Source organism: Mus caroli, unplaced genomic scaffold (genome assembly GCF_978045245.1).
Source record: "Mus caroli unplaced genomic scaffold, Mus_caroli_1 scaffold_7, whole genome shotgun sequence".
Taxonomy (NCBI): domain Eukaryota; kingdom Metazoa; phylum Chordata; class Mammalia; order Rodentia; family Muridae; genus Mus; species Mus caroli.
The window spans coordinates 144021595-144049048 of NW_028227262.1; the positions used below are offsets into that span (position 1 = coordinate 144021595).

Here is a 27454-nt window from a genome sequence, read left to right on the forward strand (position 1 = left end):
TGAACCTCTGAACCTGTAAGCCAGCCCCAATTAAATGTTGTTTTTTTATAAGACTTACCTTGGTCATGGTGTCTGTTCACAGCAGTAAAACCCTAACTAAGACAGATGGTATCTGCAAGATTTCTCCTGATGATTCATGCCTCAGATGGTAAAATTCAATACCTGTCTATGCAGTCAGTCAGAAGCAACATCCCAAGTTGGATCTCTTCACTTAAGAGGCTCGTGGATGATTTAAAGGATCCAAGGGCATATTTTAGAGGCAGGATACTTAGAAAGGGAAGAAAAACACAAATAAGTAGGTTAGTTAGTTCAGAGCTGTTGATAATTTTGGATGAAATGAAAAAAACATTGATTTGAAAAGAAATTTTGCATTTCTTTCATTTATGAAGGTAAGAAACTACTAAAAATTTTTGCTACCAAAGGAAGCAATAGTTGTCACTACAGTTGTTACATGTATCTTTAAATAACATATCTAACCTCATTTGAATTTTTTTCTTCAGCCTTTTATCTAGTTCAGACTAGTTTTAAACCCAATATTCTCCAGTCTCTGTTTTAGCTTCATGGTGAGATTCCAGTCAGTCACCAGCCCTGGCCCTTTATCTTCCTTTGAAAGAATGCTTCTAGAGCTTTCTGATTTGCTGTGCTAAGATCACACCTAACACAGGGATGCCAGTAAGGGCCCAGGGTGGGTCCCATGCCCAGATGAGAAGGGCTGTGTCATTACTGTATTCCTGTGGCATAAACTCACTTTTCAAGCGCTTCAATAATCACATTTCAGTGCACTTGATCCCGTCGGCAATCCTGCTCACCTAACTGTGTGCCCTGACAAACGTTATTCTGCGAAGTTATCTGTGATGGAAAGTGCATAAAAAGTACATCTTCTGGGACTTTGAAAGAGCAATTGTTTAGCTTTCCATCAGACACTGGATACATCCCAGAGTCCCTTAGGGCTGGTCACAGATGTGTGGAGCAGGAAGATCTCTTTCTTTTCCCTTTGGTGAGGGGCCAGGTACAAACTGGCATCTGCTTTTCCTTAATGGTTGGTTACAAAACAGAAATCTGGCCTGATGTGCCAGCATCTGCTGGTAATCCTCACGAGGGCAAGGCAAGAGAGCCTCAAATCCGAGGTCACCTCGAGCTGCAATAACAAGACACTGTCAGAGAAGGATGGTCCTCGGGAACTGGCTGTGTAGCTTCTGCAAACAGATTGCAGGTGGGAATTGAGCCCTGGGAACATTAGGAACTGATTTCAAGTTATACCCAGTAGCTGTCGCAATCTCAGCGAGTGCCCTCCCTCTTTATATTTTTTATAGTATATATCAATAAGTATTAAAATGAAAAGGGAGAAAGAAGAGAAAATTGATTAGTAGTCCAGTGAGTCCCGAGTTTGTGGTGTTTTAGTCTAATATAAATTTTTTTTTTTTTTTTTTTTTTTGGTTTTTCGAGACAGGGTTTCTCTGTGTAGCCCTGGCTATCCTGGAACTCACTTTGTAGACCAGGCTGGCCTCGAACTCAGAAATCCGCCTGCCTCTGCCTCCCAAGTGCAGGGATTAAAGGCGTGTGCCACCACGCCCCGCTATAAATCTTAATATAAAAGGATGTAATTCCAACTCTAACTTCTTATATAAGACCTTATCATCAAAACAATAAGAACATTTAACAGTACAATTTTAATAGATTTCATATATTTAATATACTTTCTGTGTTGTTTAATAATTAATATCTAAATATATTTTATATTTAAATATAGAAATGTTATACACACGTATGTGTTTAATAACAAAACTATTGTATGACTGTAGATATGGTTCAGTATTAGCTAGCCTAATACGAACAAAGTCCTGAGTTTGTTTCCTAGCTTCTCAAAGCCAAAAATAAACACAACAGAGGGGGAAAGTATCCTCAAACACCAGGCCAAAACAGCAAAAAGCAAGCCCAAACTTAACTAAATTAAGAGAACTCCGCAGAGGCCACCCTAAAGTTTTCAGGGAGCTGAGCAGGTGCAGCTGCGCGAGGATCGGAGGCTTGGCGGGGTGTTTGTGAAAGGAATCAAGTTCAGTTGGGTTCCCACGCGGGCATGTGCGGATGTGCTCCGAGGCCGCCGAGGCGCCGGGCGGAGCCTGGGCTGCAGAGCCGGCGCTCGGGGCGGGGATCGGGCGCGGCTCCGCGCTCGGGGCGGGGAGCTGGCCCAGCGTCCCGCGCTGCCCGGTCAGGCCCGAGCCAGACGGCGGGCCGGTCCCGCACCATGGGCCGGATGGTGGCTCTGAGTTTGCTGGGCATCGGGCTGGCGCTGCTGGGCGAGCGGTTCCTAGCGCTCAGGTAGGTGCTGCCGAGGGTCCGGGGTCGCGGGTTCCTAGGCTGGGACGGCCGAGCTGATTGGGGCGCGCGCGGCGGGGGGAGGGGGTAAGGGGGGGGAGGTAACTGGAGAGAGAGCTTGTTTAGTTCGGGGGGAACCGGATGGAAGGAAGAACTTCGGATCGCTACCGGTGCTCCGTTTAACCGGCCCAGCCCGCTTCCACCAAGACCTAGACACTTTGGGAAAAAGTTTTCCAGCCTTTGCTGGTGCCGAGGTTCCTCTGCCTAGACTGACAAGAGAGAGCTTTGCAAATTTCCCAAGGGCAAACCCAGTGCTTTAATTTGAAAACAAAACCATTACTCATGCGTGGACGCTCTAATTATACAGCTTCATTTTAGGTCACTGGTGCTGTTATGCTCAGCCGGAACCCATCCCTCCCCAGCATTAATAGTTGGGGAAACTTCAGGGTTTCCGTCTTGGCCCTGGAGATCAAAGATCTGAGAGAGACAGCTACTGTTCTTACATCATTTCCTTATTTATTGACCAGAGTCCCAGAAGCAGAGCGAGCGATTGTTTGTTCTGGGTAGACATCATACTTTCAAGTTACCAATTCAAACTTTATAAACTTTTGCAAAAGTGTTCCAGAACAGTAGTACTAGTAGTAGATACACCTCTGCCCCAGGCTCCTGTAGAGAATTGGAATCCCTAAATAGAGTCCTTTCTGTTCCGGGAGAGGGGAGAATTATTGAAACTAGCTATTCAAGGCAGGAAAATGAAACTCCTTATAGGGTTAAAGAGAAAAGACAGGTCTTCTGTAGGCGTTCTGGGAGGCAACATAGACTCAGATGAGGAAGGCGGGCAAGTCTGAAGGGTGTGCTTGACACTGGGCCTCTCTCTAATAGGCAAAAGGGAAGCGCTAGCACTCATTGGTTGTTTAGCAGCAAACTGCTATGAGTCTTGCATTGTACAAATAAGCCCGAAGGGCACAGCAGCGAGGCCTGGATATTGGGATCTCCCGTAGTCTTGACGTCCAAGTAGCACCATGTGAAACATTCTAATTCAGTTGGTCCTGATAGGGCATCGGCCTTGGGTTTTGAGTGCTTTTCTAAATTTTAAATTAATTCTTGGTTTTGAGATGAAGTCTCGCTGTGTATCCTCCGTTTTGAAGCTCAGTCTGGTCTCAAAACTCAGGATTCTTTGGTTTCCTGACTTCACTATTATAGGCACACGCCAGCATGACAGTCAGATTTCCTTTCTCCCCTCCCCTCCCCTCCCCTCCCCTCCCCTCCCCTCCCCTCCCCTCCCCTCCCCTCCCCTCCCCTCCCCTCCCCTCCCCTCCCCTCCCCTCCCCTCCCCTCCCCTCCCCTCCCCTCCCCTCTTCCCTTATTTTTTATTATTATTTTTTTTAACGTTTAGATCTTTGCTAATGATGTGCAGTGTGGCTCAGGGACAGAGCACTTGCCCAGAATGCATGAAGCTTGGGATTCCAGCCCAGCACCACACTACAAAATCAGAACACGAAGCACACTCCTCTCTTAGCAATCCTCGTGTACAGTATGCATTAAGCATTGAGAGATGCCACTAGGCATGGGGAAAACACTTTGGGAATGATAAAGGAGACCCAGACTGCATCCCCAAGAATGAGAGTCAAATCAAAGTGATAACACATCTTGCAAGGCAATTCCAGTGTCCCATAGCTTCACTTAGGAAGAAGGCCCTGTGAGAAGTGGGCACGGTGGGAGCACTGGAACAGGGAGAAAGTCAGCCTTATGCCTGTGCCAGGGAATGGCAATGTGGCTTCATTGTCAGGGCACGGAAATGCTTCTGCTCCTGTAGACTCTCCACACATTGGATGGGTCAGGCTAGCCTTTGTTTTTAATCGATAAATAATAAACACACATACTTGTGGGCTAAGGTGTTAATTTTATATATAATGAGATCTGTAGTGATTAGCACAGCAGTCACCGTAAACACTTGCCTTTTCATTGAGATGAGAATATTAAGCATTCTTTCTTCCTGGTTTGAAGCATACACTACTTACTATTAGCTCACGTCACTGCACTGCCTGTCTTCTAATCAGACCATTCTGCCCTTTGGACAGTCTCACTGCCGCCACTGGCTCAGCCTTATCCTTGGGTAACTACTGTTTTTATTTTTTTCATTAGATATTTTCTTTATTTACATTTCAAATGTTATCCCCTTTCCTGGTTTCCCCTCCAAAACTCCTTATCTCCTCCCCCCTCCCCCTGCTCCCCAACCCACCCACTCCCAGTTCCTGGCCCTGGCATTCCCCTACACTGGGGCGTATAACCTTCACAGGACCAAGGGTCTCTCTTCCCATTGATGACCAACTAGGCCATCCTCTGCTACATATGCAGCTGGAACCATGAGTCCCACCATGTGTACTCTTTGGTTGGTGGTTTAGTCCCAGGGAGCTCTGGAGATACTGGTTAGATCATATTGTTGTTCTTCCTATGGGGCAACTACTTTTATATTCAACTTCTATTCATGTCTGTGAATTTTCCCATTTTTCATTCTTGCTTCCTTCACTTCTTTCTTCCCTTCCCTCCCCTCTCCTTTCCTTTCCTTCCCTTCCCTCTCTCCTTCATTCTTTCCTTCCTTCCTGGCTCTTTAAGACAGGGTCTCTCTTTGTCTATCCCAGACTGGCATCTGTGTCATGAAAATCTTCTTGTCTCAGTCTCCTGAGTACGAAAATCACATATATGCAACACCAATCCTCTACAATCCCTTTCTCTCACTGTATCTGTTGTATAAGTCCCCCCACATTGTTGTTTCCCATTTATCTGTTGATGGGAGGGCTCTAAGCTGTTCCTATTTGGGGCCTGTTATGTATACTGAGAAACTACTGAGATGCAAGTATCTCTTCAGCACTGACTTCTCTCCCTTTGGATATATATCCATGCTGGGATTGCTGGTCATATACGAGACTTACACTTTAACAAGTTGTAGGGCATCTCCATCTCTGTTTCACAATGTCACAGTACTTTCAACCCACAGAAAGTAAAGGATGCCTTTCTGAACAAGGTGTGTGGCGCAGTGGTTCAATGCTGAGTCCGTGGGTGCACGTCAGAGCATGTGTTCAAGCTCCAGAGGAGAGATGAGCTCACTGTTGCTTTCTGCCTTTTTGGCAGTAGTCGTTGTAACTAGAGCAAGATTGTATCTCTTAGAACATTTTATTTGCATTTCCCTGATTATCAGGGATGTAGGTTATTTCTTTATAACCACAGTGGCCATCATTTATCTTTTTCCAAGAAGTCTCCACTCAGGGTGTTTGCCTATTTGGAAACTGGGTTGTTGGGTTTTTGTTTGTTTGCATTGCTTTGTTTGCTAATGAGTTAGGTGTGAGCTAATGCAAGTTTCTGACTTGTTCTGGCTGTTAGCGATGGTATTGCAAATGCATGCTCCCATTCGGTGGGGGCGTTTCTTAAATCTGTTGATCGCTTGTTTCATTTGACAGACGCTGTGCAGTTTGGTGTTGTCCATTGGTGTTTTTTTCCTGCACTCTTTAGGCTCTTGCAGTTAGGTGCTTCTGCGCAGTCCACTCAGCTTTCAGTAGTAAAAATGGGACATGAAAATTCCTAGACTCCTTCAGTTATCATCGACGGTCAAACCATCATTGTTTCCATAAACTGAAAATTTCTCGATGAATAGTCAACTCTTCCCCCTTTCCTTATTCACATTAAGGTCCAAAGCTGAAGTCTCTTGGATTGACAGGTATAGTCACAAATTAAGAAAAAGTAAATATACCCATCAGGGATGCGACTGAGGAGATGGCTAGTAGAGGGCATGTGATGCAAGTATGAGGACCCGAGTGTGAACCCAAAGGACACATGCAAAAATCCTACATGGCCATGCGGGTCTGTAAGGCCAGACTGTCCCTAGGCAGTACGATGGAGAGCAATAGAGGAAGGTACCCAGTGTCCTCATAGGATTTCTGTATGTATATATGAGTATATATATCCACACATCCACAACACATAGACCCCCCCCCCCACACACACACATGGACACACACATGGACACACACATACACTTCCATGCACATGAATGCACACATACACAGGCAAATGTACGCACACATGCACACACTGAATGCAGAGGTGCGGAGGGTAAGTAATTTACAACTTGGTGCAAGCTTTCTTTATAAAGCTCTGGCTAAGATAAACTTCGATGAGCAATGATTTTGGAGCTGGTGACTTGGTGGCTTCATTGGCAAGTTGAAACTCCGAATAGAGTGATGCAAGCACGTAGGGTGAAATGTTATATAGTTTGATTGCCCCACCCCCACCCCAACCTCCCAAAAAACAATCAGGTTTTTCCAGTTAAGTTGGAATTTCAGATTAACAGAGAATCATTGTGTGTGCGTGTGTCCTATATGTATGTTTGTACATGTATGCATTTATATGTGTGCATGAGTGTGTATGTTCCCACGGAGGCCAGAGGTGAACATTGGGTGTCTTCCTCAATTGTTTTCTACATTATGTTTAAAAACAGGGTCTCTCATTGAGCCAGGAGCTTACTGATTCAGCTACACTGGCTCACCAGCAGACTCCATGGACCCTCCTGTCCCTACCTTCCCCGTACAGGTTTCAGACCTGGTCCTCTGCATCCAACTTTCACACAGATGCTAAGGGTGAAACTCGGGTCCCTGTGATTGTGCAGGAAGCACTTTATCCACTGAGCTATCTCAGCAGCCCACATCATTCTTTAGCACAATGTACATTTAACACATTTTAGAATAAGTATGCAGTTTGAGACACCATTTCACTAAAGGCAGATTTAGCTGAGCACTCTATATTGCATATGGTGACCATGTATGTGACTGGAGCATAGCCTGACTCTCCTGCCTGCAGTGTGGTGACATTCTCTCAGACTCGCAGGGTCTACTTCAAAAAGCAGCAGGCCCTGAGATCCCTGCAGGAAAGGATTTCAGAGCAAGGAGATGGCCCCGGGCTGTGCGCTCCTTTTGCTTTAACCGGTCCCTTCTCTCTGTTTGTTCAGTTATTAAAGATGAGATGTTGGCTGTCAAGTGGTTTCTCTCTCCCAGGATGCCCACTTAAATTTTGACTTGAGTTTTAGCTAAACAGTGGATACACTTTCGTTAAGTTTGTCCCCAATGGATAAATGTCATTGAAGTTGTCGTTTATCCCACTGAGCTGTAGCTGGCTAAGTTTCCCCCGGGAAGACGGGAAGATGCTGCTCTGTAGCCACCCTTTCTGCCCCTCCCTTCTTGAGCAACAGAGGGGAAAGTAGAAGTAGGCCAGCACTCCCAAGCTAGTTGCTGTCTGTCGCAAAGACAGACTTGGACAAGTTATGAGATTTGAGTACACTAGAGGAAAAAGAGTGTGGGCAGGAACCCCGAGACACAAGTCTCAACAATCTGCTTGAGGCTTCTTACCTTCAGAACTTTAATATAGTTTATTGTTGTAATGTGTGTGTGTGTGTGTGTGTGTGTGTGTGTGTACACGTATGTGTGAATGTGGTCAGAGGACAGTCAACTTCTAGGAGTCAGTTCTCTTTACCTAACTCCAGTTCTAGAAATAAGACTCAGATTATTGAGATGGAGTGGCCAGTACTCCTGAACACTGAGCCCTCTCAGCCACTGATGCCTGACACCTTTTCTCACAGTTCTAACGGTAAGTGGTGGAGTTTTCTTCAGACCACGTCAGAAGGGGCAGCCTCTTTAGCTACGCTTTGGCTACCCACCACACCCTCCCAGCATTTCTTGTGAGACCATGATGTGCTGATCACGTTGTTCAAAGTATAGAACTTCTCAGCCTATGGAGATGGCTCAGTCAGTAACGTGGCCACAGGGCAAGCGTGAGGACGTAAGTTCAGATCCCCAGCATCCACATAAAAGCTACCCACAGGAGTGTGTGCCTATAAACCCAGCACACATTCCTCAGTAAGGAGTAAGGAATAGACACAGGCAAATCCGTGAAGCTCATTGGCCAGCCTGGTTAACCCATCATTGAGTTCCAAGTTTAGTGGAAGATCCTCTTTCTTTCTTTTTTTTTTTTTAAAGATTTATTTATTATTATATCTAAATACACTATAGCTGTCTTCAGATGCACCAGAAGAGGATGTCAGATCTCATTATGGATGGTTGTGAGCCACCATGTGATTGCTGGGATTTGAACTCAGGACCTTTGGAAGGGCAGTTGGTGCTCATAACCACTGAGCCATCTCTCCAGCTCCCGAAAATCCTCTTTCAAAAAATTATGTTGCCAGCTACTGATGTAGACAACTGAGGTTGACCTCTGGCCTCTATATCTGCATGTACACATGCAAATACACATATCCTCGCATGCACAAACAACATATACGCACACACATACATTAAATAAGTATAGAACATGTTTATACTAAAGCAATAAACAAATAAACCTTGAAAGAAAAAAGTACAGGATCTCATGTAGTCCAGGCTGGCCTCAAATTCCGTTTGTATTACAAACTTTTGCAGCCAAACCCAGTTTATGTGGAGTTAGAGTGAAGTCAGGGTTTTAGGCAAGCCCTCCACCAGCTGATCTATAGCCTCAACCCCAAAGGTACATTTATTGACACTTGACTAGAATGCTCTTTGAATTTTCTGTCTTTCACTGACTTCTTAGACAAATAGCTTCCTTTCTCTAATTCACATGTGAATAATTGACTTCTGGAGTGATTTAACTGCGAGTCCAATGGGGAACTCCTTAGCGCTGCGGCTGCACTCTAGGCCAGCTCTTTAGTTTTTAGTACACTATGGCCCAGTTCCCACACAGCTTCCTGGCTTCTCTGTGGTTGAGCAAAATTCCCCAGGTTTGCATGCCTAAGCACAAATTTCAGTTACCTAGTGTAAGCATTACAGGGGCCGTAGGGGTCAATTCCAAAGGGCTTTCTAAGCCTGTGTATAGAAGATAAAGGCCCCTTTTTATATACATGTGTACGCTGAAGATAAAGAGCTGTCAATTTTCTTTTAAACTCCTGGGCAGTGAGATCTGGGGAAGTGGAAAGGCTGGCTGGTGTTTGCCGGGTTCCCCTCATTCAGCAGGTTGTACCGTTGTGTTGTGTGTCTAAACTGCTACCTGTCACCAGGTAAAATGACAGCTAACAGCTCTCTGTCTGGATTCACTCTGGGTGGGGACTGCTGTCTCCAGAATTAAAAAGAGATTGGTTTCCAAATAATGACTGTCAGTTAAGAGTCTATGATTTGTAGCCAGATAGCTCAAAGCATTTGAAAACTCTGTTTCCCCTATGCCCTTGACTAGTAACTTTGATTTTCTGTGTTGAGAGAAACACATGGGAAACAAGCAACTATATTATTTGGATACTTGTGTGATTTAACCATTCCCTCTTGACTTCATGTCTTCATCTTTCTCGTTCTCAAGCCTGCAGAATGGCTGCTGATGGGCCAAGCACTGTGCATGTGTTTCAGTTGTGGAAGAGGAAGGAGGTGACAGCTGACTCTCCTTTGGGGGCTTTTCCTATTAAGAACACAAGTTTTTCTAAACTTAATTCCTATGAGTATACCTCAATGCAAAAAAGTCAGGGGTTCTCCCACCTCCACAGTGGGAAGACAATGAAAGAAGGGTGAACAGTAGAGATGATGCTGTTTCTAGGGGAGCCATTGCATCTGGGGTCTACAGGCAGGGGCAGCGGGTCCTTCCAGGGCAAATGGCTAGCAGTTAACTCCTGGCATATTGAGCCTCAGGGGATTTTTAAAAATCTCCTTTTCATTTTATAATGAAGAAGAGTCAGGTGAAAATTATTTGATTAACTAAAGGTCACACTCAGTTTTCGGTAACATAACTCTACAGTTTTAATAGTAGGTAGATTGTATCTCTAAAGATAGCCCAGTAAAACTAACCTAGCAGATAGCCCTCCTTAGTAACCCAGGTTCACTCTGAAATAAATGGCTCACAGATGCAGCTGTACCTGTTATCTGAAACAGATTGCATTTAATCACATAGTTTATCGACTTAATGGTCGTCCAGCTGTTATCATCCCTAGTTTTGTACAGTATAGCAGGCTTCATAAGCAAGTTGTGTAAAATCAGCATCCAAACCAACACAGGATGCTTACCAGAACTCATGGTCCAGATGTATCTGCACATTTATGGAGCTACACAATGTTAGTGGAATCGGGAAGTTTTCTAGGTTGATCCTTACTGCATCCATGAGAAAGACTGAGGCCAGCAGAGAGCCACTAACCTGCCGGAGGTCATGGCTGTGCTACTGATAACCCAAGAACCCAGATTTCTTCACTCCTCTAGGAGAAAAGTAGGGACTTCCAAACAGTTACAAGGAAACTTGTTCCTATCTCTCTGAGCTGGTTTTATTGTGCATAAGATGGGTCTGATGGTACCCAGTTCATGAGGTTAGTTGAAGAATTGAGTAAGTTCACTGAGATTATCAGATTAAACTGTAGTCAACTTAGCCCTGTGCAAATAGATATTTTTGCTATTATAGTAGTGTATGGATAATATATAGAGTAATATTTAAATAATACTACATATTACCATTATCAATATTTTTATTACTATAGTATTATATAGATAATATATACAGTAATAGTTAAATAATACTATATATTACCATTATCGATATTTTTACTATTTTTCCCTTAGTCACTGTAACCACTGGCATCATTTGTATTCGTACTGTTTCTTCTACAGCTGCTTCAATTATTTATCCTTCTTACTGTAATTTGCCTCCTAAATTGCTCTAGGGACATGTGGGAGTAAGATTTATTATATTCTATTACATTTGTTTTAAAACTTTCATTTATTCAATGTATTTTTACTGCATCTATACTCACATACTGTTTATTTTCTTTATGGCTACATTTCAAGTAATGTAATATTTGATTTTATTATTTTTATTTTGACACTAGAAAGATGGCTCAGAGGATACAGCGCTTACACTACAAGCTTGGCACAGTGAATTCTAGCCTCAGAACCCATGTGAAGGGTGGAAGGAGAGAACTAACTCCACAATACTGTCCTCTGACCCCACACACATATTCTGAGACCTGCTGTCACCTTCTCAACACACATGTTATCCACACATACAATAGTAGTAACTTTTAAGATCTTATTTGTAAATTTTACATATGCTATGAACAGCCACAATGTGTACTTGGCATGGACCCATAGGTGCTGAGTTATCTAGGCCCAGGCATCTTTCTATTTGGTTAAGCCTGTAGGGTTTCTCTTTCTCTAAGTCTGGAAGGCAGAGACTGGAACAGAGAGGCGCACACACCAAACTCTTGTCTTGACTCTTAACGGTACGGGCTGTGGGAACCACTGTTGGCCGTGTAACAGTCTGTGCAGCCCGATTGTCAGGGAACATATACACAAACAGTTTTCTTTTGCTTTCCAACAGAAGTCGACTTAAAGCCTCCAGAGAAGTCGAATCTGTAGACCTTCCGAACTGCCACCTCATTAAAGGAATCGGTATGTATGGGAAGATGCTGCTGGTCCTGGTGCCTGCTGGTGCTCGCTGGCGGTGCTGTGTGTGATTTTACTGTCTTTCAGCAATTATTAGTGCAGCTCATTTGATCAATGGTACTTCTCTGACCATCCCTTTTGATCTTAAACTTCCTGTATTTCTTCTTGTTAGGCTGATTAGTTGCGCATATGTTTATTGTATATATATATATATATATATATATATATATATATATATACACAATAAACATAAATATACATATATGATATATATGGTATATATGGTTACCTGAGGAACCTCTGTGAGTTGTGTTTGTATAGTTGAGACTTTACATGGCCCCGGCAGTCTGTGTTCCCAGCGATGAGAATTTGGAAGGAAGGTATGTCCTGCATAAGCAGGAACACTGTTGATTTTGTTGTCCATCTTGCCACCAACATCTGGTTTTATCCCTGATGTATAATTGACCCTTACTTCAATTTATTGGAAACAACAACAGCTCTAGTGTATTAGCCACTCTTCTGATGCTGTGAGAGACACACCATGACCAAGGCAGTCTATAAGAGAAATCGTTAAATTGGGGCTTGCTCATAGTTTCAGGGAGTTAGTCCGTGCATCTCGACTAAGTGTGCAGAAGCAGACAGACAGGCGTGCCAGTGCAACTGTAACTGAGATCTCACATCTGACCCGCAGTTTTCAGGCAGAAAGACTAGGTCTGCTTTTGAAATTTCAAACCCCACCGCTCCCAGTGACCCACCTCATTCAACAAAACCACACTCACTTCAACAAAGCCATATCTCTTAGTCTTTCTCAGCCGGTTTTTCTAACTGGGTACCAAGCATTCAAACATACAAGCTTATGGAAGCCATTCTCTTTCAAAACTCCAGAAGCAGCAACAACAAACTCTTTTTATTTAATTTTCTCAGCTGTGATCACAAAAGGGAGAGCAAATAGCCAGGGTGGGCCCTGACCTCTTGACTCTATGTAGAACACACCAAGGTGTCAGAGTCTTGGCTGCAGCATATCTCCCAGAACTTTTGTTTATTTTTGTTAACATTTAAAACATCTGTGCGACATGAACACTAAGGGGAAGATAAAACTTCTCCATGTCATTCTGTAGATTTGATTCAGGAGGCTGGTAGACTGGTTGTTGTAAGATGGAATGCAACCTACTGTTAGCTCTGCGGTCTGAAGTGTTTAGCTGCCCAGATGAACTCTTTAGTAGACCAAATCAAGATGGCTTAAGTTTCCATCCCGAATTTTTTTCATTCCCTGTAGTTAATTTTGTGTGTACTAGTCTTAGACGTAAGAATACATGTTAACAGAAGTTGACATGAGGAATTTCCCATGTGGCTTGTTTTCCAAAGTACTGAGAACAAAACCTTGAGCTTCCCCCTAGGTCTGGTAACTCAGCAAGTCTTGTGAATGGAAATCTAGTGCCCAATCGCGTTCTGCTGTAAAAGGTAAATAAAGATGTAATAAAAAAATAAGTAAAAGAGCAGCTTTTGTCTGCACAGACTCCAAGGGCCTCTCCACCCTGTCACTACAGTTTCCTTCAGGGCAGAGTCCCTGTCTTGTTGGTTTTTACCTTTGCCATTTACCAAAGTCCCCAGGACTTAGTAGCTTCTTAGTAATTACAGTTAACTTATCAATGGGTGACAGAAATGCTGGTTTTTCTTAAAGGCAGTTAGCTCATGGTGTAACTAGAGATAGACAGATATCAGCGCACCCTGCTTCCTATTCTGTTTCTACTACACATGAACATGGCCAAAGCTCCGTCTTCTTATTAGTTACTGACATTGTTGACCTTGTAGTTGGAGTGAAGGTTTTTAAACTTTAAAACTCTTGAAATCTTTCTTTAGAATACTTTAAGAGATGTAACATGGAAGTAAATAACGTTATGCTCCTTCCAGCCTTTATAAGACAGCATTTGGTCATGGGTAAGACTACTGGATTTTTTAAAAGCAAATTAAAATCTGTATTACACAGAGGTGTCCTGTTCCTTATAGCTAGTAACATTGTTAAATACATTTTGAATATTTCCAGTTTCACTTATTACTATGCTTTGGCCACTTATATCCAGGTAATTACCTTCCTTTTTTTAAAAAAAAACACTTTTTAACACTATTGTCTATGAAAAGTTCATATGAATATTATATGTTCAATGTAATCTAAGTGGTAAATAACACAATCTTCACCAAACTTCATTCTTTCAGAGAAAGAACTCTAGAGATAACCCTGTTTCCTTTCCTCTGCTTTCCTTAGTGAATACTCCGGCAAATACAGAGGTGGCTGTTGTCACAAATGGCATTTGAATGAGCTCTTGTTCTTCCTGCTGTGCTATCTCTAGTCCTGAATGGTGTGAGCAGCTCTATGTATTCACACATGTATATCTATCTCTTAGGTGTCTGTGCATCTCTCTCTTCTCTCTCTCTCTCTCTCTCTCTCTCTCTCTCTCTCTCTCTGTGTACACATTCACAAGTACACGTGTTCAAAGCTGCATATATGTGCAGAGGCATGTTGGGGGAGCAATCATGTGTATAGATGTGGGTGCTGTAGGACAACCCTAGCTAGTGTCCTTAGCTGCTGGCCACTTTGATTTTCTTCACTTTGTTTTGAGACAGTTTTCTCTCATTTACCTAGCCAGGATCAAACTCCTGTCTTTATGTTTGCAAGGCAAGCACTTTTCCAGCTGAGCTCTCACCTTAGTCCTACCTCAGGGTTTCTTTTCTTGATGTGGTTTTGTTTATTTGTTATTTGAGACAGAGTCTCCCAATGTAGTCCTGACTAGCCTGGAACTCACTGTATAAACCAGGCTGGCCTCAAACTACTTGTTGTTTTTAATGTTTTTACTTTCAATGATTTATTTACTAAGTCTCTTTTAAAGATGTCACTTGACATCTTGGAAGGCTTTTTTATTTCTTTAATTTTTAAAAAATTTATGTGTATAAAATGCAGAATTTATCATTTTAACCATCTGAAGTGTAAAATCTAGTAATGAATGGGGAGAGGGAGGAAGAGAAACTGCAGTTGGGCTCTTTTAAGAATTATGTGTATAAAATGCAGAATTTATAATTTTAACCATCTGAAGTGTAAAATTAAGTAATGAGTGGTAATGGGAGGAGGGTCACAGAAAACTGCAGTTGGGATGTGATATCTGAGAGGAAAATAAACAAAAAGGAAAAAGTCTATTTCATTATTAGTGACGACTTATTCTGTATGCCAGGCTAAGCTGGAACTCACTGTAGTTCAGGCTGACCTTGACTCATAGCAATCATAATGTTTTTGCCTCAAAAATGCTGCTATTACAAGGATGTGTGAGCATTTTCTATAGTCTGTTGTAGAACATGCCACATTTGTTTACACACTGAGTTGCTAATTATAATCCCTTACCTTATAATTTCCTGTTCAGATTACAGAGTATTTCTCAAAGGAATCTCATCTTGATCATATTAATTTAGGAAAGGAGTTCCACAGACTATCTCAGAAGTAAAAAAGGATCTGGGGTGTTTATTTTTGATTTAAAAATGAAGGAATAACTGATGTCGAAGAGCACTCTGTGTTGTCAGGATATAGAAAAGGGCTTCTTCGATTTTACAGTTTTCATCAGATTGCCCCAATTATCTCAAAATAAATAATGGTAGAAGTAAAACCTCGTGAAACACTGTAGAAATGCAGCCACGAGGGAGGTCTTTATTTGAGAGGGATTTATTTTTGGTTTATTTGTTTGTTTGAGGATAAAGGAGAAAAAGAAGAAAAAAGGTGAAGACAAAAGAGTAATGGAAAGCAAAAGAGGTGGAAATAGGGAAGAAGAGCAAATAAAACAAAGATCAAACGAAAAAACAAATTGAGAACATGAATAACTGGTCAACCTTCCAACCTACCCACAAGGGGAAGTGCGCATAAGATTTCCATTGCACTCTTTTTATGTCAAAGGTGTTACAGAGTTACCTCAGCATACAAAGGTATGCCACAGTCTTAAATGTGTCCAGGAAGCTGATTAATACTTTGAACAGAAAAAGTGCAGTGCACTAATTTGCTAAATACTATTTTTAAATACTTGGGCTAAAGCTGACTACCTATAGTTTATTTTTTAAAACATATTAATTTTTTAAAAGACTTATTTATTTCATTTATATGAGTACACCGTAGCTATCCTCAGACACACCAGAAGAGGGCATCGGATCCCATTACAGATGGTTGTGAGCCACCATGTAGTTGCTGGGAACTGAACTCAGGACCTATGGAAGAACAGTCAGTGCTCTTAACCACTGAACCATCTCTCCAGCCCACATTAATTTTTAATATGCATGTGTAAGTAGTAAAGCTTAATTATGAAGCACACAAACTTAGAGTAGAAGAACTGACTTTCTCCTGTTTGGTCATAGTATATAAGGACCATAAAACAAATCTTTGTTCGCCAACTGTATCAAGCATATAAATTTCAGATTATTTTTCTTTCTTAATATTTTGAATGGTAACTGTTTATGCTTCTTTGCCTGCAATACTATAATTTATACATATATGTAGTCTGTAATGATTAAATCAAATGAATCAGATTTTCATCTCCTCATATACACTCATTCACTAACTACGACATATTGAACATCTTCATATTTTGCCCTTTTTGTGATTTTAAAGGACCTGCTTAGTGGGTATAGACTGAACTTACTCCATTGTACTATAAAACATCAGAACGACTTTGGGTATGGATTATTCTGCCTGTCCCTGATCTTCCTAGCGTATAGTGACCTCTGTTAAAGTCTCTATTTCTGTATGACAAACAGTTTTTTAGCTTCCACAACTGAATATGAACAGGTTACTACCATCAACTGAGAACAGGTTACCATATATGTTTCTGAGCCTAGACCACACAATACTGTTCAGTTCTAGCCATGTTACTACAAATGAGAGGATATTGTCCTTTGCATGTTTGTTTTTGTAGTATAGAAGGTTTTTTGTTGTTATTTTTATTTTGGAGATATTTTCATGGTATAGCCCCAGTTGGCTTATAGTTGTTGTTTTGTTGTTTTTTTGTTTGTTTGTTCACCTCAACCTGGCCTCAAACTCACAGTCTTCGTACTTCAACCACTTGAGTGCTGTGATTATAAGCATGTGACCCCACAGTTGACAAGATTTCACACTTTTTTTTTTTTTTTGGTTTTTCGAGACAGGGTTTCTCTGTGTAGCCCTGGCTGTCCTGGAACTCACTTTGTAGACCAGGCTGGCCTCGAACTCAGAAATCCGCCTGCCTCTGCCTCCCGAGTGCTGGGATTAAAGGCGTGCGCCACCACCGCCCGGCTTGATTTCACACTTTTGTAGCAGAATAATATTCTAATATAACTACAAATGGGGGCTACCAATTTTTTTAAGCCTAGTCAAACATGGGTGGTCATCTTGATTGATTCTACATCTTAGTAGCTGTAAATGATCCTGCAATAAGCATACCGATACAGATAGGTCTTTATTTAATGACTTTATTTCCTTGGAGTGATTGCTAGATCACAGGTCGTTTGTTTCAGTTTTTATGAACACTGTATCTACACTCTTATCCACAGTGGCTGTAGTATTTATACTACACACACACACACACACACACACACACACAGAGAGAGACAGAGAGAGACAGAGACAGAGAGAAGAGGGAGAGGGAGCGGGAGCAGGGGATTTGCCAACTTTTCAGTTGGGTTTTGAATTTTGGTGTTTGGTATGGTTTTGCTGTTGGATTTTCTGAGTTCTTTATGCATCTTGCATACTAACCCCTTGTCAGATGAACGGTCGATTGCACAGGCTCTCCTGTTCTTTGGATATGCTCTTTACGCTGCGGATGGATCTCTTAGACCAATCAGTGGTCATCATTGCTCTTGCATTTGTGTGTCTCTGTGCAGATCCTTAACAGAAAAATTGTTGTCTTTAGGAAATGTTTCAATTTTTGGTAATCATTAATGAACTACCATCAAGTTGACAAGACTGTTAATGCCACCTGTTTATAACCACATAAGTCCAAACAGCAAAAGTTCACTTCAACAGAAGCAAATTATCTGGCTTACCAAAGAGTTTCCCTGCAGATCTCCTGCTGGTCCCTTATTTTTTATGTCTATTTCTCGTGAGTTCTGCCCCCTCTTCTGCATTGCTGTTGTAATAGTTTCCTAGCTCCTTCTCCCTCTCCTGGGTGGTTCTCATGGTACTTCTCCTTCTTACTGTCCTCCAGACGTTTAAGAGGAGCACCTAGACTAAGGTCCAAAAGCCACGCTAACTGTATTTCTGTTTTATTTTTAACAAAGCGAGTTCTAGAAGTGAGGGTTTTATAGCGTCACATATAATCCAGCAACTCACTTTATGCTGCCTCCTGGCAGGAAAATGCAAAGGAGCCTCAGAACTGGTCTTGCCAGCGCCAAGAGACATCTATGAAGGGTGTGAGGCAAGAGTGGGAGGCTGGGTCACTGAACTCTTTGGTTACTTTTGCTATTGAGTTAATAATTGTCACATTATCCAACAGCCCTTGGCTCCATGAAGACCACCTTCTGTGAGTTTCAGTCTCACAGAAGACAACAGGGCACAGTCAGACACATTAGGGGACAAACTGCCAAACATGTTCCCGTTACAGCTCACTGGGATGGAGCGTGCCTCTGAGGAAAACAAGCCCCGGAGCATTTGTATTCTGAGCAGGCGTCTGTCTGTGTTTCTGACCTTTCTGTGGTGATGTGTGTGAGCTGCTGTCTGGCATTAGAGAGAAGGAGGAAATCTGTCACCTATGCCCCCTCTCCTGAAGTGTTTAATGCCTCCGAGGCTCCTCAGCAGCCAACAGAGCGGAGCAGATGAGTGATTAGAAGCACATTTGGGATACATTTTTACATCTATTACAATTGGGCTTTTTCTCATCCTCATTTGCTTTTGCCCTGTGGTTAGAACACAGCATATGAACATTTGTTGAGTGACATGCTCATGACCTGTAATGGTTAATAAAACTTGTGGATATAAATATTGACAGTATTTGCCTATCAAATGGTCTTTGACTACAAGGAATAAGGGTGCTGGACCAGCATCCCCATGTACACGAAATCACCTTTTTATGATAGGCACAACGGTAAGGATGAACTATTTGGGGAAACTTTAGTAGTTGTGCACCTGACACTAATCTCTGCAAGAGTAGAGACTCCTTCCTGCTAGTGCTCTGTCTTCCTTTCCCACAACTCTCTCTCTCTCTCTCTCTCTCTCTCTCTCTCTCTCTCACACACACACACACACACACACCACACACACACTGCATTGCTACCTCTATCATTATTGGAAATGTACTCAGTAACATTTTAAGAATTTTAGATGTATATCTATCATATATCATATCATAGTGTCTTTCTGGCGTAATGAGTAGCAGGCATTTACCCCGTACATTACAGGATGCATCTTCTGTGGAGAAGAAGGTTAGTGTACCGCTTACTGCATTTGCAAACTCTTCTTTGTCTATGTTATAGACGAGCTTTTACATACTGGCAGTTTAGTACAATACCAGGACCTATGTAACAAAATGCGAAGAACTGGTTAGGTTAAACTTAGCTTAAGATTCAAAACAATTTTATTTTCCAGAGTTATAGCCTAAGACAAAGTTTTCAATTTCTCAGTTGCTCTTCTCCAATGCTGCCCTCCTCCCTCTCCCTTTTCCCTTCCTTTCCTCTCTCTTTCTCTCCCTCCCCTCTCCCTCACTCTCTCTTGAGTTAGTTTTGGATTTAGAGCTTCTCCATCTACGATACAATCTCCCCATGTAAAAAAGACACTGGCAAGTTCCAAACCATGAGAAACATATTTATATTCTTTTTTTCTTTTTTTTTTTTTTTTTTTTTTTTTTTGGTTTTTCAAGACAGGGTTTCTCTGTGTAGCTCTGGCTGTCCTGGACCTCACTTTGTAGACCAGGCTGGCCTCGAACTCAGAAATCCGCCTGCCTCTGCCTCCGGAGTGCTGGGATTAAAGGCGTGCGCCACCACGCCCGGCATTTTTTTTTCTTTTTTTCTTTTTATGACACATAAGAATCGAAGGCCCAAAGATTTCACATAACCTGTAAATTATTTTTCAGTGTAGTATCTTTTTTTTTTTTTTTTTCCGGAGTGACTGGGTTATGGTTTAGAGAAGTGAATCAAAATTTCAGAGAGAGGCAGGGTGTGGTGGTGTAGGCCTGTAATCCTGAAACTTGGGAGGCAGAGACAGATGCAGAGGGTATCCTAAGTTCAAGGCCACCTTGGTCTATTTTGAGAATTTCAGACTAACCTGAGCTAAAGAAGAGGTTTCTTCAGATCTTTCTATTATGTGACAGTCTGGCAAGAGGGTCAGGTGATCAATCAGATGACTGCTTTTCTTGTTGTCATTCAGAGGCAAAGGTTGAATGAAGTAATAATACTGCCTCCAACATATTGCTTCCATTTTTGTCCAAAACTACAACCTTGTTTGCTGCCATTTCATTGCAGTTTAGAGTAAGAAAAGAATGTACATAGATTTTTTAAATTGTATTTTGCCTAGTAACTGTGTTTATCTTTTATCCTAATGTCCTATTGACCTGGAGTTATACATGTGGTCATCAGTGCTAGCAAGAAGCCAGTAAGCCGTGGCAGCCATGTTGCCAGGTGTCTGTTGCTAAGAAGGAACCAGGAAAGTATGGAACCATGAAACCACTGGGCTTCTCTCACACAGACGGTCGACAGCTGCTGAAATAACAAGAAACAAAGAAGTGTGAAACCAAGAAACAGCTGGCCTTCTCTGAGACAGACAATTGCCGAAGCAAGAAGGGTTAAAAGCAGCTGTGCTAAGTGAGAATTCCCAGAGAGAGGCTTTTAAAGGAGGTTTTTAAAAAAGTGTTCAATATTTGAAGTGATAATGATTTTAGTAAACAAAAAACATTTGGGAGAAAAACCTCAACTTTGGAACTGCCCATGACTGAATTGACAAAGTGCAATGTATCTGTCCTTCGTTCATGTTGATTTCTCATTGTGTGGAAGTAAGAGGGCAACTCTGGAGAGTAGGCCCTGTAGATCCCAGGACGCAGGCTCAGATAGTTTGTACGACAAGCTCTACCCACTGAGCTACCTAGTTGCCTAAGTGTGGTGTTTTTAGAGAGAAACCACATTTCTCTAATGGAAAGCCCATTATTTAAATGGGCTGATAATTTGTAGGTCAGACCAAAAGACTCCAATTCCCAGCAGGAGAGTGATTGATTGGTTAATTGATTGATTGATTTCCAATTTGTTTAACCTTTCAAAGACCCCCCTCTTTTATATATAAAGTATGGGAAAATAATTCAGCTTCTCAGTGTTCTAAAATTATGTGAGATTATGAAAATTGCTTACAAATAGCTCATAGTTTGCATACATTGAATTACATTAGCAGCTATCTCTACTGATACTGCTACAAGGGAGGAAGTTTTTTCCTGCAGAAATCATCACTGACGTGGTGATGTGAGATGGTAAAAACCTGCTGTGATAGTAGCTCTAGACACAAACATGGGTAAGTAGATTCAGAAAATGTCCCACAGTGTGCAAGACGTGAGTATCAATTTACTCGCTAAAACTGGGCCATAGGATAAACAGAAGGAAGGTTCAATGTGGCTGAAATGAGGTGTCCTTTGGAGTGGTCTCCTTAGTTATTAATACACTACTGTTATTTGTGAGGAATTGCCTCATTATCTTATGAGGTATTGATTCATTTACTTATGCATGCATTTAGTGTTAGGTTTGGTGACTGAGCACAGGCCCACTCAGCCAGGCATGAATCCTCTCACAAAGTGATACCAGGAGCCTGTAGAAAATGTGAAAGGCAGAAAGGATAAATTAGAAAACGAGTCACTCATCATTTTCCCACTCAAGACACAGTGGCAATGTTATTGTCATAATTTTTTTTATGTGTATGAATTTCTACATATTGAAGTTACATTTTTCTGAAATGATTTTCAGGGGGAAAATGTTAATTAATTGACTTCCTACTACTCGAATGCAGAAAAAAAATACCCACACTAGAATTGTGTCTGTGTGTGTGTGTGTGTCTGAATGAACCTGAGTATGGACCACCTGTGGCCAATGATAACTAACTTCTAAACTCCTAAACTTATTTAAATATTGTGAGTCTTTCTTTTTGTTCAGTTCAAGCATGGACATCAAAGCTGATATTAATAACATAGCATCCAAAGCCACGATTGAACATACAAAGATGTCTGGTGATTCTTAGACATTTGGGGTTTATCACAGACCCTTACATGATCTTCTATAAACCAAGGACTCTTGTCACAAAAAGATCTCATCTGCCTATGTACAAGCCATTTTTCAGTGCCCAGAACCTTAGCAGGTTCACTGGAACCTGAAGCCTATCTGTAGCCCTTCAGAAACCCAGCTAGGGTCCCTTCCCACCTCTAGAACATGCTTAAGTGTCTTTGGATAAGCCTTCCTTCTGAAGAGCAGGCAGAAGGGTCACTGTTATAAACTAAACTTTCTTATGTTCTTAATTATATTTTGCTTTTGTGTTCTATAACAGAGTAAAAGATACTGGGGTGGGGGGAGGGTTTGCACCCGTGGGTAGAGTTATAAATCAAGACCAGATGGTGGGATAAATGTTGTTTTTATTTTGACAGCATAGAAATATTCTTAGCTATGACCTTTGGAGTAGTCTTAAGGAGGGAGATTGAATCTTGTGGACTGAAAGAATGTGCAATGATTTAGCTTAATGTGAGCCATTTTTATCCTTTTCTTGTGTTTGGAACTCTATTATCTGTCTGAAATGTGTACAGTGAGGCCATGGGGACGGTCTTCCGTCTGATTATTTGCTATGCTGTGTGGAAGGTACCTCAGACAGTCAATATCAATCGATGGTAATTGTAACCTGCCTCCGAGACTGGAGTCAGAAGCTATAGGTCTATGGTGCTTTTCATTAATTTTCTTTTGCTAGTTTTTCTATAATTTTAAGATTAATTTAGAAGCTGTGTTTGCTTATGAGAACAAATAGCCACTGTTTCTTTTCTTTTGCTTTTTTTTTTTTTTTTGAGAGAGAGAGAGAGAGAATGTAATCCCAGGTGTTTTCTCTCTGTTAATGAGAAAAATGTCTTTTTGCTTCAGATTGAATGAGCAGAGCGGGGGGACAGGAGATTTGCATGGTTAGATGACTGTGGGCCCTTCCTTGTGGAAGTAATATTCCCCTGCTGTCAATTACTTCTATCGAGACATCTGGATGTTTATCCTAGAAGTGTGCAGATGTCAACTTGTTCCGTATCGCACTTGGAAATGTGGTGATAACTTGACTTTGATTTGAGTAAACATGAAATATCTAGCATTTAAAGTCAGAAGTTCACTGTAGAAAAGAGTTTAGTCTGACGGTTATTAAAAACAATGGTGCCTTGCAAAGGAAATTGGAGCCCTCCCTAAAGAAATAGACACTCAGATAAAGTAAACAAAGCTATAGTTACACTTTCTTAAACCAGTAGCACAGTTTGATAATGCTATTTATCTACTCCTTCAACTTGCAGAAACTGGAGCTGAGGACATTGACATTCTTCCCAATGGCCTGGCTTTCTTTAGCGTGGTGAGTACCATCTTCTTGTCCCATGTGCAGTGGGACAGACAGGGCCATTAATTTAGACCCATAGAATAGAAACAGATTTGAAATTCCTCATCTCTCAAAGTAGACTCTGAGAAAAAGACAAGTCAGGCTACATAGGGAAAAGTCCTTAATCTTTTCTGAGTGTAGGTAGAGGTGAATGTCTTCACCTGCTAATCAAATGTCTCTTGTCTCCCAGTTGCATAGCGCTAGAATGTTCCAGTTCAAATTGTTTTTTTTTTTTTTATCATGTTATTACAAAAGATATCTGAGGCTGGAAGAGATGGCTCCGTTGGTATGGTGTTCCTTATGCAAGCACGAGGACCTGAGTTTCTACCCCCTGAACCCAGGCCTAAAAGCAAAAACAAAAAAAAGAATACAGCAGTGAATGCTGTGTAATCACAGCATTGGAAGGGATCAGAGGCCAGAGAACCCCAAGTTCACTGAGAGACCCTTGCTCATAATTAAAATAAAGTGGGGAGATTTGCAAAAATGGCTCAGCAGGTAAAGGCTCTTACTTCCAAGCCTGACGGAAGGTGAGTGTAATGCTTAGAACCCAGGTAATGGAAAGAGAAAAAGTGACCTCCACCTATGTTGGTGGACACACACACACACACACACACACACACACAGAGGCATCACTGTGGGTATAGACACTACCACTATGCTATTTTCAATGTAGCATCTATTCTTACCAGTATGATTTACTTTGAGCAATTCAATTCTGTATTCATATATTCCTACATGCCATTTTCCCCAAACTGTGGCCCTAGCTTCTTCCCCACAATAGCTCATCATAAGAGAAAAGTTGGCAACTACGATTATTCACAGGCTTCCCTTTTGTTGAAGAATTCCTATATGTTGATGAGTAACTGACCTTCTGAGTATCTGATAGATACTTTCAGACTCATTGTCTGTGTGCCTTGGACACACAGAGTGTATAGATGAATAGCAACTGAGTGCTTCTGACCCCATGTTCCTGGCTTGAGCAGAAGTCAGAGCCTTTCATACCTGCCTTGTCCAGTTTCTATTGAGGAAGACGTATCTGACTCCTCAGCCTGCCTTTTTTTCTTCTCAGAAGCCATTCTTGTGAGGATCTAAGACTCAGGAGAGAGATGGAGAAACCTGGAGATACAGTAGAAAAGACACCCAACACTAATAAAATAACTACTGAACTTACAAGAAAGGCCAGAGCTCTCGACATGGAAGAGACATAAGGCTGGAGCACTCTGAGGCTCCTGGTGGTTTTTATATGAAGGACTCTGAGCAGATGGATGGACCACTGGTGCCAACAGAAATGCTGTGGCCTTCAGAAGGAGCAATGACATTTCTATTTACCTCCAATAGACAATTTTAAAGGAAACTTTCCATTGCCTATGCAGAATGAATTAGGGCACATGCACAGTACAACTCTAGGATTATTATGAAGCATGTGTTAGGGAGAGACCACAGGTTTGCTGGTCAGAATTACTCATTACTAGAGAGGCCATGATCCTGAATAAAGAAGGAGAGGATGGCATTGTGGGCTTTGGTGGTGATGCTGATATCTGGTTTTAAGGATGTGTTCTTGGACATCTAGAACTTAACTGTTTAAATATTTTTACTTCCAAAGAAATGACTTTGAACAAGACGAAGACGTCCATCCAAAACACTGAAATCCCCAGTCATTTAAGCTGATAAGCTTATGACTGTTCCATGTCAACTTGTTTTCCCTGCTATCAGCTGTTGATCATTTGGATTTTGCTAGTTTTCATTTACTCCAGCATAGTCTCTAACACCCCACAGCATATAAACCCTTCTAAACACATAGTTCTTACATTTTGGGGAGTGTGTGGGGGCGTGACTTGCTTTGGTTTCTAACACAAAACATCTCCTAAACCACCCTACTCCCACACCCCCAAAATGGGTTTTCGATCCATCACAAAACTGACATGTTTGATAACCAGCAAGGTGACACAGAGTAGACTAGAACAAAGAAAGGTGAATATATGTCATATTGCTGGAGTGTCTCTTTAAAATGCCTGCACTGGAGGGATTTATGTTATGTGTATTTTGATGCAATTAAACATAAAACAAAAGTTTAAAGCAGAGAAATATGGAGATAATTGAAGGTGTTACTATAGTCATGGATAGGATCATCCTCTCGTAGTGCTCAGATGATGGAGTCACACTACTTTTAAGAGACATAAGTCAAGAAAGACGATTAGTAACTGCTGAATAGAGCTGTCATGAAGCACTGGCAGATCTGTAGCTTATTCTGCTTACCAGACCAGCCAGCATAAAAGGAGGCAATTACAGTCAGTCCTTAAAAATTAAGAGTTTCAGCTGGGCAGTGGTGGCGCATGCCTTTAGTCCCAGCACTTGGGAGGCAGAGGCAGGCAGACAGCCAGTGCTATGCAGAGAAACCCTGTCTCAAAGAAAACCAAATAACAAAAGAATTTAAGACTTTCCTCTTCTGTCCATTTTTGTGCATAAAAGTCTTTGTGTTTTTATTGTACCCTTAAATTTACACAAAATACAGTAAACTGAATATGGTAGTGAATTCACATAGCTGTTATCACCCTTAAGGTTTTTCTTAAGAATAGAAAGAATATTCTGCATTTTATAGTCAGACAGACAATCCAAATCATCTCTGCAAATGCCACAAAATCTATTTATACAACTCACTCCTCACTTGATTGAAAGTTCCAAGCAAACTAGAAATAAGAGGAATTCCCAGAAACCAACAGCAAACACCATTCTTAATGGCAAAACATGAGCTATGCTTCCATTAATGTTCAAGAGAAGGGAAAGGCTCCGTACCCCCCACCCCCTGCAAATATTACCAGCCCACAGGAGTTCCTAATAACCTAATACAATAAGAAAAGGGAACATGGGGAGGAAGTCAAAGACAAGTGGTCATTACTTTCAGATAATGTGGGCCTCATTTCCAGATGATGTTTTTTAAATAACCTAGAGATTCAACCGACAGGCTGTCACTAATAAGAGATTTGTGTTCAAAGTAAACATATAAAATATTAGAGCTTTCCCAGTGCTGTATAAAAGAGCAAGTAATTAACTGTGTTCCACTCAGGCAGAGGTACTCTAGCGATGAGTAAGCAGTGCTATGTTAGAGGAAAGACACTGGTACCAGAATGAGTCCCAGAATGGTACCAGAGTGGTATGAGACATCAAAAGAATAAAATAGAATGTCCCCTATCAGACCAGTAGGCAAGTAGTGATCCAGGGTGGGGTAAAGGAGACAGTACAGATAGATGGGAGAAAGGGTGGGGTATTTGCTGTGTTCCGGGTTCTGGGATTTAGTAGGAAATGAGAAGAGGGTCCTGGCACAAATTCCTACCACTCTGGTCAACATGTCTGATGGTGATAGAGAGACAGGGCAGTGGAGAGTACTATTTCTGGTGTGTGTGGCATCATGCTGTCATTTGGAAAAGGAGCTGAGGTCTCTCTGGTTAGGGACATTGCCCAGAATTCAGGTGGATGGGAGTGTAAATCTTGTCTATAAGCTGAGAAGAGGCTTTCGGACAGTAAGAAGGGTGTACAAGCCCTGAGGCTTGAGGAAACCAGCTGGACGGTAGTACTTCTCTGCAGTACTACCTACAGCATAGTTGCTCATGTAGGTATAAGGTGTATGCATGCCAAAGGCACTGGGGTAATAGAGAGTGGCAAGCTAGGAAGAGGGGGATAGGATAGGTCAGGCTAGTCGGTACTGCTTGGATGAGGGTCTCATCATCACTGCTTGGGAAGGTAGCATCTGAAATAGAAATAAATAAATTGAGGGATTTTGCCCTGCATCTTTAGAGGGAAGCATTTCTGGGCAGATAGGCCTGGGAGTAAACCCTGGCATGAGAACATGTTTGCTTATTGTGGAGGGCCCTGAAGCCTGGATGCCTAAGACATTGTGGGTATGGGAGAAAGTCATGGGGTGAGGAGAGAGATGGGCATGACAGGTAGGGAGGGTTAGAAAGGCCCGTCACGCAAGGGCTTCAACCCATCCTAAACCTTCCCTTGTAATCAGACCGAGTTGGGGAGCATTAGTGTTTTGGTTAAAGGTGTGCGATAATCTGCCACAATCTGGATGCAGAGGGAACATCGATGATAAGGAAATAAGGGCAGAAGCAGCAGAGCCGTTGTCCTAGTCCTC

At 41.8% G+C, this 27454-nt stretch overlaps 1 protein-coding gene across 1 annotated transcript in view; it reads left to right on the forward strand.

The window, feature by feature from the left end:
• The first annotated feature begins 2053 nt into the window (after window positions 1-2053).
• Pon2 (paraoxonase 2) overlaps window positions 2054-27454 on the forward strand; it is a 33735-nt gene continuing 8334 nt past the window's right edge. Inside the window, exons 1-3 of the mRNA XM_021164502.2 lie at window positions 2054-2319; window positions 11680-11750; window positions 23240-23295. Coding sequence (XP_021020161.2) covers window positions 2078-2319; window positions 11680-11750; window positions 23240-23295 — 369 coding nt within the window. The 5' untranslated portion in view covers window positions 2054-2077. The remainder of the gene's footprint in view (window positions 2320-11679; window positions 11751-23239; window positions 23296-27454) is intronic.